The sequence below is a fragment of the Pygocentrus nattereri genome, chromosome 12 (genome assembly GCF_015220715.1).
Source record: "Pygocentrus nattereri isolate fPygNat1 chromosome 12, fPygNat1.pri, whole genome shotgun sequence".
In the NCBI taxonomy this organism is placed as follows: Eukaryota; Metazoa; Chordata; class Actinopteri; order Characiformes; family Serrasalmidae; genus Pygocentrus; species Pygocentrus nattereri.
Genome location: NC_051222.1, coordinates 10131008 through 10149635, shown reverse-complemented (window position 1 = coordinate 10149635; position 18628 = coordinate 10131008). Strand labels below are relative to the sequence as shown.

Genomic DNA, 18628 nt, shown 5'->3' with positions numbered 1-18628 from the left:
ATTCTCCTTCGGTTTGGAGAACCCTTTAGGCATGCAAATGACTGTGAGTGTTCATAACTAGAACTATTGTCTTTGCTACAGAACCATCTTTGTTGAGGGTTTCATTACCTCGAATGCTGGGAAAACACTAGTTAACAGCTTTTTCTTTCTGTATAGGTAATTTCCTCTCAGGAGTGAGAGGAGATTGTGGAGGGAAAACAGATGTTCTTGAAGAGAGGAACGGCTCTATTCAGTACTCCTTTGCCGCTGGTTTACAGTCAAACAACCTTACATTCGATGAGACTCTCAACGACACCATTGATGAATGGCCAAATGTCACTTGTACCTGGATTATAAATGCACAGGCGAATCAAACCGTTTGGATAGATGTTGTTCATGTAGATGAGGACACGAGTCTGCGGATACATTTTGGCAATAAGACGGTTGTGAAGGAGAAGGGAGCCTTATTTACAGGCAGTGGGAGGACAGCTGTGGAGTGGAGCTGGAGAAATGGCACCAAAGCTTCAAGAAGGTTCCACCTGAGTAAGTACAATAGGAGAAAATCATTCATTAAACAAGGGTGATGTATTTTCTCGACCAATAAGTACGCCTGCTGATTGTTTTAGAACTTATTCAAGACGGAAAATAGACAAAAACAGATTGATAAGGGACAAATAGGAAGAAATACAAAGATATTCAGTGGTCAGTCTGGTTCAGTGGGTTGTTTATCTAGTTAACATGTGAATGGAAATCATTGTACTCATAATTTTTTATTGTATTTTTACATTTTCTGAAACTACTGGCTCTTTTTTGTCCATTGCAACTGATCAGCTTTGAGAAAAATTAATAAGATATAAATGTTGTTTCTTGGATATATCGTAAAATTGCCCATCCCTGCATCCACATTCCAGTTGGAGTAAATATCTAATTTCCAGTTCAATGCAGTCATTTTTATGGCAAGCAGTAAGAGTATTTTGGGTAATTTTATAGCAAGCCTTTGTCTGATATTAGAATAAGTATAGAATTAGTATAGTACAGCGCATTGTATAGTTAGGATAGTGTGAAAACGATACAGTGGATCTGGAAAAGCTTTCCAAAAGCTTTTTACTTTAGGCCACAACCAAGTAAACTCATGTATAGGCTAAATACTGGGATTAAATTTGCATAGTCTGAATTCGGTGGCCTGACGTTTATGGAAAATTCCTGACTTTTTGATGAAAGGCCCTTTTTCTCAGCCTTAGAGCTTTTCTCATACACATCATCCTTTGTTTGTATGTCTACACATTTGGATTAGAGCATTTCCTTCAGTTCTGGAATTCTCTGCCCTGAGTGTTCAAGAAATTCCTGTTTCCATTCATATCTGCGTATGTGTGCCTGTTTCAGGATGGAACACGTCAGAGGACAGTTGGGATCTAGCTCAGGTTCCTTACACACACTCCGACAGTGACCCTGTATCTCCCTCGCCAGACGCTCCAAACAGAGTGACCCGAGCACCAGACATTCTTGGGTTCGGCGGCGTGTCCCCTAGTGTGCACACGCTCCGGGGTACGAGTGTACAACTAGGCGGAGGTGTGTCTGGGTCTGACGATAAGAGCGGAACCCCTATTCCACAGGAAGGCACACACAATGGACAGGAAAAGGCTGGAGCTGCAATCTCTGACCTTGCACACACCGTCACAAACACCCACACTGACACACACACTCAGTCCACTCTCTCTTACAGACACGTGGTTACGCACACTGCCCCCACTTTGGCTCTCTCGAGCGCCAGGACAAAATTATCACAACTCTCTTCGCACATGTCGGCCGGGCATTATGATATCGCCATGGCAACAAGGGCATATTTGAATGGAGAGTCTGACAATGCATATACAGTCACACAAACACAATCACTCACAAAAAAATCTCTAGCTATTGACCCTGACGAGCAAACAGCTATGAAAATATACCCTTATCTGCACAGTGGCACTGAGGGCACTCTGCCCAATTCAACAGTTTTAAAGGCGAGCTCTCATACAGTCCGTCCAGCTGAGTCTGTCACAGATAACGAGGCGTCAGTAATGGTCCCCGAAGTGGAGGGCTTAAGTAGTGTCACTAAAAGTGATGTCTCCATGACAACTTCCATTGATGAGGGTGTCTCCATGGTGACTCCCAATCGGTCTTATGCAACTACTCTTGCTAATACACCGAATAACAGAGCGCTGGGGACAGAAATAGACCAAACCAGTCGCTCCTCAAGATCGACTCATCCTAACCAAGACATTTCAAATCAAAGATCCACATCAGATTTCAATGATTCAGTCAATGCTAGTGGCACTTCAGCTGTTGTTGCCCATAATCAGACTGCATTTTCTCATCAGGAGAGCACCAGCCACTCAGAAGCTTCTGAAAGTCCATTGTTAAGAACACTCACAACAAGTAGGGAAGATGGAGAAGAGACATCTATAGCTGAGCATCACCCACACACTACATTTGAGACGAACACGAGTGTGGGACAGACCACATGGCCCACCCCAACTGTGGACTTGACTAGCCCACGTATCTCGCACACCATCCAAAGTGAACTTAATACATTCACTCAACAAACTAGTTCCGCATCTCTTCCTAGCAGTACTGACCAGTCAGGCTCCACCAACCATGACACTAACCTTTCTAGTACCTTTGTGCCATTCATGCCTACAACTCCCTCAGATTTGCCTCAAAGTTCTACGACCTCTGTTGAGGGGCCAACTGAAGAAGGTGGAAACTTCACTTTGACTTCACATTCACCAAATACAGTGAGGCAGGAGAATACATTTGCATCAAGCTCCGTCCCTCCCTCGATCATGACCACCGCTCAGGTTGAGCCAACTGTGACCCAAGATTTTACGGTGCAAGGTGCCATCACAACAGGGGAGGCTGTACGCAACACAAGTGAAGAAGAATCTGATACAGCCACTTCATACACTGAGTCTCCACTAGGAACCCATTTATTCACAGAAAAAACCCTGCCACATACACTTAGCCCTCACATCTCTCCTACACACACCACAGATGTCAACATGGCCACCCCTCAGTCTACAGATTTTCCTCAGACAGAACACAGCGGTAATGAGATTAGCCATCCTAATTCCTCTCAGAGTGGCATTTCATCAGGTCCCATGATACCTGTTAGCATTTCCCCATCTATTATCTCTGAAACTGGATCAATGGAGGCCACTCATAATGTTACTGACCTCCCTGTATGGACTGACAGGAATGAACGTGTGACTCCTACAACCTCCAGTCCTGTAATTAGTCTCAGCTCTGCAATCAGCACAGCTGGTAATATTGTTAGCTCTAGCACACCTTCACAGTGGACAACAAGCAAAACTCCAGCAGTGAACTCCCCTTTAATGACAACGCAAGGGGCCAAAATGACCCCAACACCAAACACAAACAGACTCACTACAAGCAAACCGGTCCTCCAAACACATGTTCCAACAGAACCAACCCCAGCAGCACAGACGAGCACGAATTCTTATCGATCTCAGACGGCATCACAAACACCTTCAACAGCATTGTTCAGTCAAACATCTCAGCTCCATCCTTTCACTCAGAAAACGGACAAAGACTGGTCACACAAAGGACGAATCTTTGTCATGGAGGACCAGCCAGCTACTATCAAAGGTAAGAAGGGTATCACCCTTTAATGAAAATACAGTGTCTTGTAGTTGTGTGTTAATTTCTTTTCCTGTTCATTTGTTGATGTGAATTATTTAAAACTTAAATATCTATGATTTACGAGTTGTCTGTATGAATGTCATTCTGTTTTTCAGTGGAGACATTCCAAGTGCTGTTACAGGTCGTACTGGAAGGAAACTCTCCTTCATATGTGGGACTGGTGGAGGTAAAGTTCATTCTGGGTGATTTTTTGCATTTTATCTAAATCATAGACATTTCCAGCTAACAGGAACCTGCCATTTGCCAGGGAAGCTAAGCAATGATAGCTTGTACACTAAAATAGCACAGATGCAACATCAGAATGCATCTCACCTTATTACTGCCTGACTGCCTTCCACCACCATGTTCTGGTTGTGATGTTGAAGTGCCATTTGTAAGCGAGAACAACAGGTGGGCATGTAATATGAAAACTTAAGATGATGAATCGTGGTTTATTTTAGTTGCTGTTATTGTTAGAAATGTATTTTTAGTTGACCTTACGAGCTGAAAAAGTAAAAAGTGAAAGTAAAATGCTCTTTCATGTCGTTATTATTAGGGCAAAAGCTTGTGTGTCCATTTTTACCATTTCTTGTAAATCTCTGATGTAATTTGAAAATGCCAGTACATTGTTTCAGAGTTTCATGATGAATGCAGTCATAGGAATGATCTAACATTACTTGTAAAAATATAAAAATAATTGCTGCATCAGTTTCTTCTGTGAAGTTCTGTGAAGTTACCATTTTGGAGTACAAGGTTGTGGCCTGAAGTGGCCCAAATTATTGGGAATCCTTCTACATCATGGCTTGGAGACATGTCTGTTGACATGGTCCCATTCTATTATCTAAACGTAGACATTTATGAATAATAAACATACAGAATGGTTCTTAATGCTAATGGATGCTAACCCATGCTGTTTATCCTCATTGGAGCAGGTGGAGCCATTCCTACACCGAGTAGCAGGGTACCAAAGCCAGCAAGTAACCTGGCACAGGTAGGAAGGTTTACTGTACATATGTGTGTGTGATATCTATGTGATTGTGAGTCTTCCCTTTTGGGCTCACTTTTTAATTTAAAATGATTTCAAGTCAAGTGAATGTTTTAATTCATTAAATTCTCTGTTGATGTTTAGTGGTCCAGTGCTGCAGACAGTGGCCACTTTCCGCACAGCAGAGACACTCTCCTGGTTGGGGAAGGTGGAATCTCTTTTGCATGAGGCAGGGCTCAGTCCACTTCCCGTAGAGGGGATATTTGTAAATGGAATCAGGGTGAAAAACATCACTGTGGGAGGTGAGACATCAACACAGAGAGCATATCCAATCAAAGAGGATTCCTAATTATTGTTTGAGCTGGGTTGGTTTTGCAAGAGGAGGTTTTATGATGTGCTTTATAATTGATTTGAATGGCCAATTGGATAGGATTCCCCAAATTACCACTCCTAGCCAGTATGTTCATGTAAATTTCATGTGACTTACGCCACACTCAATGACAATAACAACACGGTGTTCGGATGTCTTTCAGCAGGTTTTGTTTCTATCAGCTTGAGATAGATCAGAAGAGGACTACACCCTTAAAAACAAACATTTCTAACATTCCTATATGCTTCTTATCTTGGGAAAAAAAAGTTAAAAAAAAAACTGATTGGTATAAAACAACATTTCCCAGTCCTGCACCTTAAGTACCCCTGTCCTGCATCTGATTGACCACATAACTGATTTAACCAGTCTGCTATTAACAAACTCTTTCTGATTTGAAATGGGTATGTAAGAGCAGGAAAATGTACAGGACAGGGATACACTCCAGGAGTAGAACCTTGGAGGTTCTTTAAGAAGGTTCTTCACACTGACACGTCTCATTTGCAAATAATAAAGGTATATTAGGGACAGAATCTGGCCCTCCAGGACTGGAGTTACCCACCCCTGTTCTATGGTATTGCTCCAAAAGGCCCTTTATGTCATCTTTATTACTTTTATTTGTAAGTGTTGTATGAGCTTTGGGTTCAGTTGAGTACATATAATTCATACTACAATTATTAATGTCAGACCTCTGGAAAATCAGGGACACTGCAGATTCGTACTGGATTAAAATGGTAGATCTCATTGATAATAGCTTATATTATAGTAACCCCCCTCTATAGTAACCCCTTTGCATTTGTGTCACTTTTGTGCATTTAGGCCTCCACACTGACGTGTGCTCATGGCTGTTTATGTGCCCGTCTGGGTTCCAGTGTGTGTCTTCAGAGGGCAATGCCAGCTGTACGTCTCTTTGCCACACTGAGTACTGCAAACATCACGGCATCTGCGTCCATCACCCTGGACAACAACCCCTCTGCCAGTGAGTCAAGCAACTTTGAATAAATTTGATATGTATGAGTACCGTCTTTTTAAAAAAAGTCATGATTTGAAGGGGAATTCCATTTTTCCATTTTTTATTTCTGCATAATTTAGTCTGAGGTGTAAGCAAAGAAGTGAGAGTGGTTTGATGTGAAATGATGAGTTGTAGAGGAAGGGGAAATCTTTGCATAGATTTTATTTACTATCCAAACATGTGCCTTGTGAACTTTATATGCAGTGTTGATGATGGTAACATAGTGGCTCTTTGGGTACTACTTTACTGTACAACACCCTGCATGTACCTCTCCTCCATGTTTGTTTTAAAAAACGAAACTTTCGTAAAACACTGAACACGTTTACATGCACTTTATAGTCCAGCAACTGCAGGAAATCACATTTCGTCAGTAATGCGATCAACATGTTTATATGCACTCGAGTAATCAGATCATGGGAAACTCCGGGTCTACATGAGTCAGGCAGTAGTCAGATCTGCAACCAGCCAATAAACTCACAGAAGAAGACATGACGTATAGATGTACCGTAAAACTCGAACCTCACATTACGACTTTTTTTAAACATTGTGTCACTTTACCTGAAAATATGAACATACATCATCGAGGAGATGAAGAATATTTAAATCCTTAATTTCGTTGTGAATGAACCCTACCTGGATTAAGCGGTTAACGACGACGATGATGATGATGATGATGTGGTTGGTTTCAGTGTCGGTGCTTCTCGCAGTGACGGAGGAGTCAGAGTTCCCCTGCACTGACAAATCTGATTACTGAGCTCTCTTCATCAGATTTCTTAGTCGGATTTCTAGACTGTATTCCAATCTTAGAAATTAGAGCATGCTGTTTACATGACCACTTGAATAATCAGATAACTGCAGAAATCCAGTTGTGATCGGATTACTGAACGCATGTAAACACACTCATTGTTTCAGGCATCAGACGGCATATCCGTAACCATTTTGTGCAATAGCTTTCTGTAATGTCACTTTTAGAGGCATTAAAAGCTTCAGATGTCTGGTTCCTATCACTAACACTGAGAAGGATTGTGTTAAAAAAACTTTCACTTGGCAGAAATTTAGAAAAATCTGAATAGCCTACTTCTTTCGTTTACTTGCAAGTATGGGTGCAGACAACATGTTTATGTAGTGTTGTTTCCTAAAAATTGCACTGAGTGAACAGAGGGCCTAAGGAACATCTCCTGGGACCACAGTGCTGTTTCCTAGATAGTCCAAACAGCAAATAAAGTGCCTTGGGATGACTCTTGCATTAGCTAGCTTAGCTATTGAGCTAGCTAATATTACTTTAGCAAGCTATTTACAAAGTGATATTCCAAAACTAGAAACCAGCAGATCAAAATACCATTATATTATGGTGGAGTTTGGCGAAAATCACAATACTTGAAGAAATTTTCATGATGCACGATAGGTCACGATATTTATTATTTCAGACATCTGATCAGTTGAAACAGAGAAAAAAAGACCATTTTTTAAATATTATCATACATTTTACGTTTTACATTTTACATTTACAGCATTTAGCAGACGCTCTTATCCAGAGAGACTTACACCGAGTGTTTTGTCTATCTAGAGAAAGTATCTTTGCTAGTTACCGGTAGGTTAAAGAGAAAGCAAGTCCTGAGCTCAGATACTGCTAGAAACAAAAAGTCACTGTTGATACCCAGAAAAAAAGGAACAGCATTGAACACAGAACAGTGCAATACAACACATAAGTGCAGTACATCATACCATGGGCACGATGATTGTTATTAAATATTTCACATACTGTGTTGCCATAAATGCAGTTAATGAAATACAGTTATTTACTGATGATATCACGATACGTTGAGAAAGCTTATTGTATTGTATTGTGACAGATTATCACGATAATGATATTTACTGCCATATTGTCCAGCCCTACTATATATTAGTGCTCGGTGATTTTATGTTAGTGTGAGCTCAAATAAACAAACATATTCAGAACAAATATTCAGTGCCTGCCCTATAAATATACAGTCGCATGCAAAATTTTGAACAGTTTTGCAGATGAAATGGTCAACTGCTTTGGTTAACCTGCAGGGCTAGAACAACATATTTACATACATGCTGAACAGTAAACAGTTGTAGTGCTGACTTTTAATAGGTTAAAATCTATCAATATAATACCTGCAGTGAATTTAATGTACGGTATATTAGTGCTTTTATTTTTAGTATATCTCAACAATACAAAAACTGATACTACTACAGTTGCCACTGATAACATTATAGGGCATTTTTTACACTGTCCCATCCCTAGTCTTTTCATGGTGTCCACTGTAGGTGTCCTGTGGGCGAGGACTTCTGGTTTATGGGTCAGCGCTGTGACCTGCGGATGACCCGACAGCGATTGGTTGGCATGTGCTTTGGAGTGCTGCTCGCTGTAGTGCTGCTAATGGCTATCCTGTCTTATCTGGCCGTACGCCGCTTCAAAAGCATGCTTATTCAGGCCAAAGTGGACCAAACACGTAGCAGGTATGTTACAGGGAGCTTTCCTCTTTTACCCCTCTCTGAGAAAATAACTCTATTAATCTAAACTCACCCTCACAAGCCTGTGAGATATTATCCTGAGCTTGTTATTGGAAAGGGGTTGCAGGAAACTGTTGGCCAGTTTAAACAAACCTTGGGTTTGGAGGACGCAGCAAAGAGTGTGACACAAGGGAGGGGCTGAATGGCACACACACAAACATAGACAAGGTCATGGTCATCCATATCGTGTTGGACTCTCTTTTGAAAATGAAAGCATCACATTCTTCTTTATTAAAGGAAAAGGACAGTTTTCTACACACTTTATTTAAGTATTTGATAGAATTTCTGTATAAAGAACATGGACCATTTAGATCACATGTCTCATACTAACCAGGGACCTACTTACATAACGGTTGGCTATGGAAGTCCGGAGAGGCCATGAGCTGTTGCTATAATTTTTTGGATTTTATAACAACTTTGTTATCTCGAGATCACCTGTTAATTGACTTGTTATCTCAAGAAAAAGTTTTTCTTGTCTCTCAATAACAAGATAATTACTATGTCAATTCAACATAAAAACTTTATGATTAAATCGTTATCACAAACTAACAATCCAATGGTCTTAAATGCTGGAGTTAATGTAGAGCTGCTAATTCACCCTTTAACCGTGAAGACTGGCACGCAGTCAGCAGATAATCACCTAGCTAGTAACTAAATAGACAACAAGAGAGATTTAAGATAAATGCCTAGAATTTTTAGATGATTGATCGCTCCTGCTGGTTCCCTGATACGTTTAATCTGCAGCAAGAAATTGTCAAACACTATAAAGTCTAGGGCTAAAGTTAGATTCTCGTTCGCCAGATTCTTGTTCGAATTGTCCCGTTCCACCTTAAATGCAGCAGTTCCTTTCTGATGCCTCAGGCACCATTTAAGGTGGAACGGGACAATTAGAACAAGAAGCTGGTGAATGAGAACGAACTTCAACCTCGTGAAAAAGCAATCGTTGAGAGACATTTTGCAAGAAACAACTTTTGTGGAAAGGTTTCCTGCCAGAGATGTGAGAAAAGCAGCTGTAGCTGAGCTTAAAACAGTAAAGTAAAGCTGTGTTTTCATTTGTATTTATACTATAATGTATATATACTATGCTTGCGTACTAAAACATATTTTCAAGCAAGATGGTCAATCATTACTTTGACAAAAAGTGTAGTGGCTCTTAAAGTGGTATGATTTTAACATTTGGGTTGCCAACCCTTGCCCTAGAGAAAAACCGCATTGATGCAGACACCGCAGCGACACATATGAAAGTGACTCAGGTCGGATTTAAAAAGATCAGATTTATGTGTCCACACAGCTCTGAAAACATCAGATCTGAGTCACATTAGGGCAAAACATTTTGTGGATTTGTGCCACTTCAGCCTGGTAAGGTGAACATAGCCTTAGAAGAAGGAATCCAAACAGTATCATAATTCCAATTGTAGTACATGCACATCTGTACATGAGTCTGTCCCTAATACATGCTTTTAAGTCTAGCACTCTTGAAATCACTGCAGGCCCTTTGATTTGAGGCCAAACACTACATCCTACTAGGCTGGCTTTCTGTCCAGCTGATAAAATGGACAATGAGTGTAGGAGCTGTACTTAATGAAGTAGCCGGTCAGTGTACATATCTTCTCTGGTCCATTAACCATCTGATTAATTAAGCAAGCTGAGCATTTAGTAGGTGTCTCCTTCTTGTTTATCTGATGATGAATGGCAGCCCAGGCTTATTATAGAAGCATCCATAACTGATTTAGGGGAACTTTTGAGTAAATTTGGGCTTTGTAAAAGAATTCGGCGCAGACATGTGGTGACCATACGGCATTAAAATTTTTTTAATCTTTGTGTTCGGGTGTGCCTGAGAAGTTATCGCAGGTTTAACCACTTTGACGAGCTGTCGGCTCGTTTTTGGGGAAGGTCCTGGCCGGGATCGGAGGATTCACTGGACAACCCTGCTTTCACCCGCTCTGACGAGTTACTGCACATGAGGGCGCTGGACCGCACCTGCTGTTACCATGACGACACTCTCTCCATTGCCTCCACCTACCAGGACAGCGCCTCCCACCTCAACACTGTATATCCTCACAGGTATGTGTTTGACACACGTCCATAAGGTCGCGTGCAAAAGTTTGGGTGAAAAAACACGTACACTTTGGAGAAACCTGCACATTTTTATGCACAATTACCATTTGTGTGCTGAATTTAATGCTATTTGGAGGTAAAAAATATAATATAAAATGTAGCTTGAGCAAAAGTTATGGCACATATTATGTTTCATTGTTAAACTCAAAGCAAATAAATAGACGATCTGGTGAAAACTTTGGTAAATATGGTTAATATATCTAATATTTCACATGAGGTTTTTGGGAGGATATTATAAAATTATTTAAACTGTTTCTGTAGATTTGATCTTCTTTTAAGTAATTAAAGCTATTGTTTTAAAAAACAATCATTTTGCTTAATTCAAGAAATAATCTATAAAAACAAGTAAAATGATCTGCCAGTGGAACAAGACAAAATGACATAAAACAAGTAAAAAATGTCTAAAAATAAGTTAAATAATCTTAAAACTGACAAATACTAGATTTTCACTTGATGTCTTTTTCTGTAGTGTAAAATTTCCAGGGAAAAAAGGCATCTTTAAGTGTGTCCTATGGAGAGGATGTGGCTTATTTTGGTTGGTTAGTGTAGTGGTTAACACCTCTGCCTTCTACACTGTAGACTGAGGTTCAATCCCCACCTAGGCAAACATCCTACACAATACCAATAAGAGTCCTTGGGCAAGACTCCTAACACCACCTTGGCCTACCTATGTAAAAATAATCAAATTGTAAGTCACTCTGGATAAGAGTGTCAGCCAAATGCTATGTAAATGTAAATATTTCCACTCAGAAAACCAACAAAACACGTAATTTTACTGGTCATGTTTAAATTTGGTATGTAATATGGTTGTACTTTCATGGTTGCATGCTTTCCAGTGTACTGCCATAAAACGCCTTAACTGTATGTTAAGCTGCTGTCACACCGAATGCAAGTCGAATTTGCTTGCCGACAAAGCCACTTCATGTAAATGAGAAAGGAAGCGGGAGCGTGGAAAAGGAATTCGCTTCTAGAGATCATTTAACTTTGTGCAGAGTTCATCCTGCAAATTTGTGAACCTCAGAAGCATGAGCCAATAGAAAACAAGCAATGAACACCAATGCTTGTCACCCAGATATGCAAAAAATGGAAGCTATTCATCAAACTATACACCGATCAGGCATAACATCATGACCACCTCCTTGCTTCTACACTCATTGTCCATCTTATCAGCTCCACTTACTGTATAGCTGCACTCTGTAGTTCTACAGTTACAGACTGTAGTCCATCTGTTTCTCTGATACTCTGTTACCCTGTTCTTCAGTGGTCAGGACCCCCATGGACCCTCACAGAGCAGGTACTATTTGGGTGGTGGATCACTCTCAGCACTGCAGTAACACTGACGTGGTGGTGATGTGTTAGTGTGTGTTGCGCAGGTCTGAGTGGATCAGACACAGCAGAGCTTTTACTTTACATATTTGCCTGGCTTGCTAGTTAGCTTACTAGCCAACCTAGCCAAATGTGCTACAGTTGAAAGTGCCCCACACTCTTTTCTTCCCAGAGGAAATTGGTGAGGAAACGTAAAAGAGCATTGAGATGGGACCTCAGTTTCACTGTTACACTTTCTAGAGCATTAATATGAGTATATTTGTGTGTATACTGTGTTTTTTTTAGTTCGCAGTATCACTGGGATCTGAGCAACTACAGCCTAGCAGACTGTGTAGTTGATTCTGGAAAGGCTAGTGACCTGTCTGTGTGTAGCTGGCCAATCGAACCAATTCAGTGGACTCCGTTTCCCCTACTGCAGCAACTCTCCAGGAATACAGCTTCGGTAAGTCATACAAACGTGCACCCACCCATCTATTGTTGTTGTACTTGCAGATAAAAGCTATTTAACTTTTTGTCCCAGGTCAAAGCCTCGCGCCCTCGCTCTTACTGCGAAGGCATGGAACTGGTGGATCTGGAGAAAAGCTGGACAGCGTAAGAGGACCAAGAAAAGCTCAAGACATGACTGAGACCGAGCAAAGTCGCATTTGCAAGAAGTGTTTAAGAATGCTTGAAATTTCCAGGATGGCACAAGCTCTTTTGATGAATCGTGCTTGGAGTCTAATGCTTTTTGGCACTGTTTTCATGAAACGTGACTGCTGAAGAACATTCGAGTAGCCCTTGCTTGGCAGGATTCCTGGCTCTCCTAGATATGTAAGTGCCTGTGGATATACAAGCTGAAGAAGTTACAGTATTGTTGCATTGTAGTAAATAATGTATTTGGTACTATGTTCTTATATAGGCTACATATAGATCATGACTCGTTTTGCCCAAACTAAAGCCATTATGGACAGAACAGCTTGGAATTTTGCAGCGTGCTTTGGATGATTGAGGTTATATTTATATGAGGTTACCCAATTGGATCACTACCCACAGTTCAGAGGTGAAGAATCGCAGACCCTGGAGGACGGCACAAGATGACTGCATACAAATATCCATAACATAAGAGAAGTAGATTGTTTCTTCTCAGAATAACAAATTGGCATTTTCCATTTGCGCCAGACTGAATTGGAAAAGAAACAGAAACAAAAAAAAATTGGGGTCTCTTTTTACAGGTAATAAATATTTTTTACCTCAAAGAATCCACAGCTTGGATTTTTTTCTCTGTGGGGTATTTATTATGAACAATCAATTCTGTATCTGTTGCTTCTTATGATTTAAAGCATGATGGGAAAACATTAAAACCTGGATATTCGAATTGTTCAACACTTTTATTTTGATAGCCTATGCTAGACGCACACTTTAACCTCAGGTTAACTAAATATCTTTTACATTTACTTTCATTTTTAGCTAATCTTAACTCTAATACTCACTCTAATTCAACATTAACCTTAACCCAAAACCTAATCACAACCTTGGTCCTAAAACTACCATGCTTACCTTATTTGGCAGATGATCTTATCCAGAGTGACTTACAAATTGACTACTAAGGTAGGTGAAGGTGGTGTTAGGAGTCCAGCCCAAGGACTCTTACTGGTAAGCATAGGGTGCTTGAACCCCAGTCTACAGTGTGGAGGGCAGAAGGGCTACCTGCTACACCAGTGATCGTCAACATGCAGCTCTTTTACTGATTAAGTGACCCTTATTAGTCCCACATCGGGGAAATTTCACCTTCGCTTTTAACCCATCCGTGAAGCGAAACACCACATACACTCTAGTGAGCACACACACACTAGGAGGCAGTGAGCACACTTGCCTGGAGCGGTGGGCAGCCCTATCCACAGTGCCCGGGGAGCAGTTGGGGGTTAGGTGTCTTGCTCAAGGACACCTCAGTCATGTACTGCCGGCTCAGAGGATCGAACCGGCGATCTAACCTACAGCCCATGACTGCCCCATTGGGGATCTAGAGGAGACATAGATTTTGAGGTAAAAATAAAATAATCCTTCATTGCAGTAAAATAAAGCTCTGATGATCATTCCAACATAGTTTTAACATAGTTAACATAGTTTAGTGGTTGGTTTTAACGATATACACTGGGGTTAATCTATAACTGCTAATGGAATCTTGAATATTGGCATGCAGGCTGCTGATCACAGCAACGCAGGCAACAATCTTGCCTAGCTAGTAGCTGGCAAAATTTAAGGTGAACATGGGTAATTTGGAGACGAATGGAGTTATTTGCGTTTGTAATCACTCCATCTGGTTTCCTGATACGTTTAATCTGCAACATGAAACTGTCCAACACTAAAAAGTCGCGAAGCTGAATTCAGCTTCTCGTTCACCAGTTTGTTATAATTTTTAAAAAATTCGAAGACAGATCTGTAGATCTGAAGAAAAGTAGGATCATTGAGAGACATTTTACAAAAAACTTTTACTTCTGTGGAAAAGTTTCCTGCCTGAGATGTGAGAAAAGCAGCTGTAGCTGAACTAAAGCTCAAAGCAGAGCAAAGTAAGTCTGCATTTTGGTTTATGTTATACGTTTAGCCTTTACTAGGACATCAGCACATACTTAGACGTACTGAGTGGACATAAAATGTGGCTCCCAAAGTGGTTTGATTTTTGTTGAAAGGGCAAAATGGCTCTTCTTAGCATTTGGGTTGCGTCCCCTGCACTACACTGTACCCACCCCTCATACTACTGATAATCAATAGATTTATGCCAAATTACAATCAATTTGGCATATTTGTTGTTGGTCAATACGTCCCAGTTGACAGGCAGGGAGGGACTTTCCTCTACATGTCCTGTATATTTCAGTATTTCACAAAAATCAAACCCACTGAAACACAAGGCAGCTATCAAAATGTTGTATTTGTATGAACGTCTACATGTTGAACAGAGGTAAACAGAGGGGCTGTGTGGAGGACTGAAGTCATCGGTTACAGGTATCCTCATTTCTGCATTCTGCTGCCATCATGTGTCTACAGTTGTACATTACACCCTTAACACAAGTCCATGAGTTCAGGCGTACTCAGTTCTGTATTTCTACACAGACACTTTAACAGCTCCATCAGTGCCCTGTCATCCCATTAATGCACTTGTTTAATGTTTGTGTACAAAAACAACATTATATATACAAACATATGTGCATGTCCTATATGTGTGTATGACAAGAGGTAATATTTACAAATATACGTTCAGTAGAGGAAGAGCAGAAAAACCCTTTGACCGATTTGGTCACTTTTAGCCTTACGTTAGCATTTGGTTCACTTTTTGCCTTTTGTTAGCATTTGGTTCACTTTTAGCTTTATGTTAGCATTTGGTTCAGTGTTCGCCTTATGTTAGCATTTGGTTCACTTTTAGCCTTACGTTAGCATTTGGTTCACTTTTTGCCTTATGTTAGCATTTGGTTCACTTTTAGCCTCGTGTTAGCATTTGGTTCACTTTTAGCCTTACGTTAGCATTTGGTTCACTTTTTGCCTTATGTTAGCATTTGGTTCACTTTTAGCCTCGTGTTAGCATTTGGTTCACTTTTAGCCTTACGTTAGCATTTGGTTCACTTTTAGCCTCATGTTAGCATTTGGTTCACTTTTAGCCTCATGTTAGCATTTGGTTCACTTTTAGCCTTACGTTGGTATTTGGTTCACTTTTAGCCTCATGTTAGCATTTGGTTCACTTTTAGCCTTACGTTGGCATTTGGTTCACTTTTAGCCTTATGTTAGCATTTGGTTCACTTTTAGCCTTATGTTAGCATTTGTTTCACTTTTAGCCTTACGTTGGCATTTGGTTCAATGTTTGCCTTATGTTAGCATTTGGTTCAGTGTTCGCCTTGTTAGCATTTGGTTCACTTTTAGCCTTACGTTGGCATTTGGTTCAGTGTTTGCCTTATGTTAGCATTTGGTTCACTTTTAGCCTTATGTTAGCATTTGGTTCACTTTTAGCCTTATGTTAGCATTTGGTTCACTTTGAGCCTTACGTTAGCATTTGGTTCAATGTTCGCCTTATGTTAGCATTTGGTTCACTTTTAGCCTTACGTTGGCATTTGGTTCACTTTTAGCCTTATGTTAGCATTTGGTTCACTTTTAGCCTTATGTTAGCATTTGGTTCACTTTTAGCCTTACGTTGGCATTTGGTTCAATGTTTGCCTTATGTTAGCATTTGGTTCACTTTGAGCCTTACGTTAGCATTTGGTTCAGTGTTCGCCTTGTTAGCATTTGGTTCACTTTTAGCCTTATGTTGGCATTTGGTTCAGTGTTTGCCTTATGTTAGCATTTGGTTCACTTTTAGCCTTATGTTAGCATTTGGTTCACTTTTAGCCTTATGTTAGCATTTGGTTCACTTTGAGCCTTACGTTAGCATTTGGTTCAATGTTCGCCTTATGTTAGCATTTGGTTCACTTTTAGCCTTACGTTGGCATTTGGTTCACTTTTAGCCTTATGTTAGCATTTGGTTCACTTTTAGCCTTATGTTAGCATTTGGTTCACTTTTAGCCTTACGTTGGCATTTGGTTCAATGTTTGCCTTATGTTAGCATTTGGTTCACTTTTAGCCTTATGTTAGCATTTGGTTCACTTTTAGCCTTACGTTGGCATTTGGTTCAGTGTTTGCCTTACGTTAGCATTTGGTTCACTTTTAGCCTTACGTTGGCATTTGGTTCACTTTTAGCCTTATGTTAGCATTTGGTTCACTTTTAGCCTTATGTTAGCATTTGGTTCACTTTTAGCCTTACGTTGGCATTTGGTTCAATGTTTGCCTTATGTTAGCATTTGGTTCACTTTTAGCCTTATGTTAGCATTTGGTTCACTTTTAGCCTTACGTTGGCATTTGGTTCAGTGTTTGCCTTATGTTAGCATTTGGTTCACTTTTAGCCTTATGTTAGCATTTGGTTCACTTTTAGCCTTATGTTAGCATTTGGTTCACTTTGAGCCTTACGTTAGCATTTGGTTCAATGTTCGCCTTATGTTAGCATTTGGTTCAGTGTTCGCCTTGTTAGCATTTGGTTCACTTTTAGCCTTATGTTAGCTTTTGGTTCAGTGTTTGCCTTATGTTAGCATTTGGTTCAATGTTAGCATTTGGTTCAATGTTTGCCTTATGTTAGCATTTGGTTCAATGTTTGCCTTATGTTAGCTTTTGGTTCAGTGTTCGCCTTATGTTAGCATTTGGTTCACTTTTAGCCTTATGTTAGCATTTGGTTCACTTTTAGCCTTATGTTAGCATTTGGTTCAGTGTTCGCCTTGTTAGCATTTGGTTCACTTTTAGCCTTATGTTAGCATTTGGTTCAATGTTTGCCTTATGTTAGCATTTGGTTCAGTGTTCGCCTTATGTTAGCATTTGGTTCAATGTTAGGATTTGGTTCAATGTTCGCCTTATGTTAGCATTTGGTTCACTTTTAGCCTTATGTTAGCATTTGGTTCACTTTTAGCATTTGGTTCACTTTTAGCCTTATGTTAGCATTTGGTTCAATGTTTGCCTTATGTTAGCATTTGGTTCACTTTTAGCCTCATGTTAGCATTTGGTTCACTTTTAGCCTTATGTTAGCATTTGGTTCAATGTTCGCCTTATGTTAGCATTTGGTTCACTTTTAGCCTTATGTTAGCATTTGGTTCCCTTTTAGCCTTATGTTAGCATTTGCTTCCCTTTTAGCCAGAGGGGTTCCCAGTGTTTGTATGATGTTTGCTGGGTGCTGTAGTGAAAGAAAATTGGTGGAAACATGGAAACACTATAAAGTCATGAACTGACACTGTGCTACAGGATACTGCACAGCAGGACAAATAACAAACTATAGTTTAAGGCCATTTTTCCTTGATGTAGCCTGGGTTCATAACTAGGTGATAACTTTTACAGTTGTCTTTGCCGCTTTGAAGTTTGTGAAAGTGTACAACATCGAAGCACTTGTAATTTCATTCTAATAATCAGCTGTAAAGGCTACAAGTTAGGTAAATTGTACTTTACCCTGCTGAAAAGAAACAAAGTATTAAATCACTGCTGTCGGAAGAAAATCTTGTATCTCCACTTTTGACGTTTTTCAGTTTTTGACATAATTTGAAAATACCTTACATTGTGTGTAAATTTCATGATGAATGGACCAAAAAAAAAGATCCAAAATGACTTGGAAAAAATTCTGGTTTCATTGACTTATATTATTGGTTCCTGGTGGTTTTGTAATGTGTTTTGGCTTTTTCTGATGGGTTGATGTCACAGTGTAAAGGATCTTAATGGTATGACTCGTGACCCATGACTGATTCCAGGTGCATTTGATGGTTTCCTAATTGGATCTAAAGGTGTTCTACTGGAAACTAGTGGGCTCTAATCTGCTAGAAAAACCAGCATAGACTGGCATGGCTGCATATGTTATGTTTTTCGGTGCTGGTCAACCATCATAACCATGCTGGTTGACTAGCTAAACCAGCACAAACGAGCTTAGACCAGCATGGTTGTCTGTTTTTTTTTTCCTTTTTGGCAGAGTAATGGTAACCATTTAGCCAATTCCCATTATAGGAAGCAAAAGCATCAGATTTATTGTTCTAATGGTCTTTTTTCAGCAGGAGAACCATCCTCGAACTTTGCTGTCCGGGTCTGAAAAGGG

At 40.1% G+C, this 18628-nt stretch overlaps 1 protein-coding gene across 1 annotated transcript in view; it reads left to right on the top strand.

The window, feature by feature from the left end:
- si:ch211-14k19.8 (mucin-17) overlaps nucleotides 1–13363 on the top strand; it is a 15767-nt gene extending 2404 nt beyond the window's left edge. The window contains exons 2-11 of the mRNA XM_017687863.2: nucleotides 157–522; nucleotides 1363–3627; nucleotides 3777–3847; nucleotides 4593–4651; nucleotides 4790–4947; nucleotides 5832–5991; nucleotides 8320–8511; nucleotides 10408–10629; nucleotides 12295–12451; nucleotides 12530–13363. Of these exons, the coding sequence (XP_017543352.1) occupies nucleotides 157–522; nucleotides 1363–3627; nucleotides 3777–3847; nucleotides 4593–4651; nucleotides 4790–4947; nucleotides 5832–5991; nucleotides 8320–8511; nucleotides 10408–10629; nucleotides 12295–12451; nucleotides 12530–12604 (3725 nt within the window). The 3' untranslated portion in view covers nucleotides 12605–13363. The remainder of the gene's footprint in view (nucleotides 1–156; nucleotides 523–1362; nucleotides 3628–3776; nucleotides 3848–4592; nucleotides 4652–4789; nucleotides 4948–5831; nucleotides 5992–8319; nucleotides 8512–10407; nucleotides 10630–12294; nucleotides 12452–12529) is intronic.
- Nucleotides 13364–18628: the final 5265 nt, after the last annotated feature.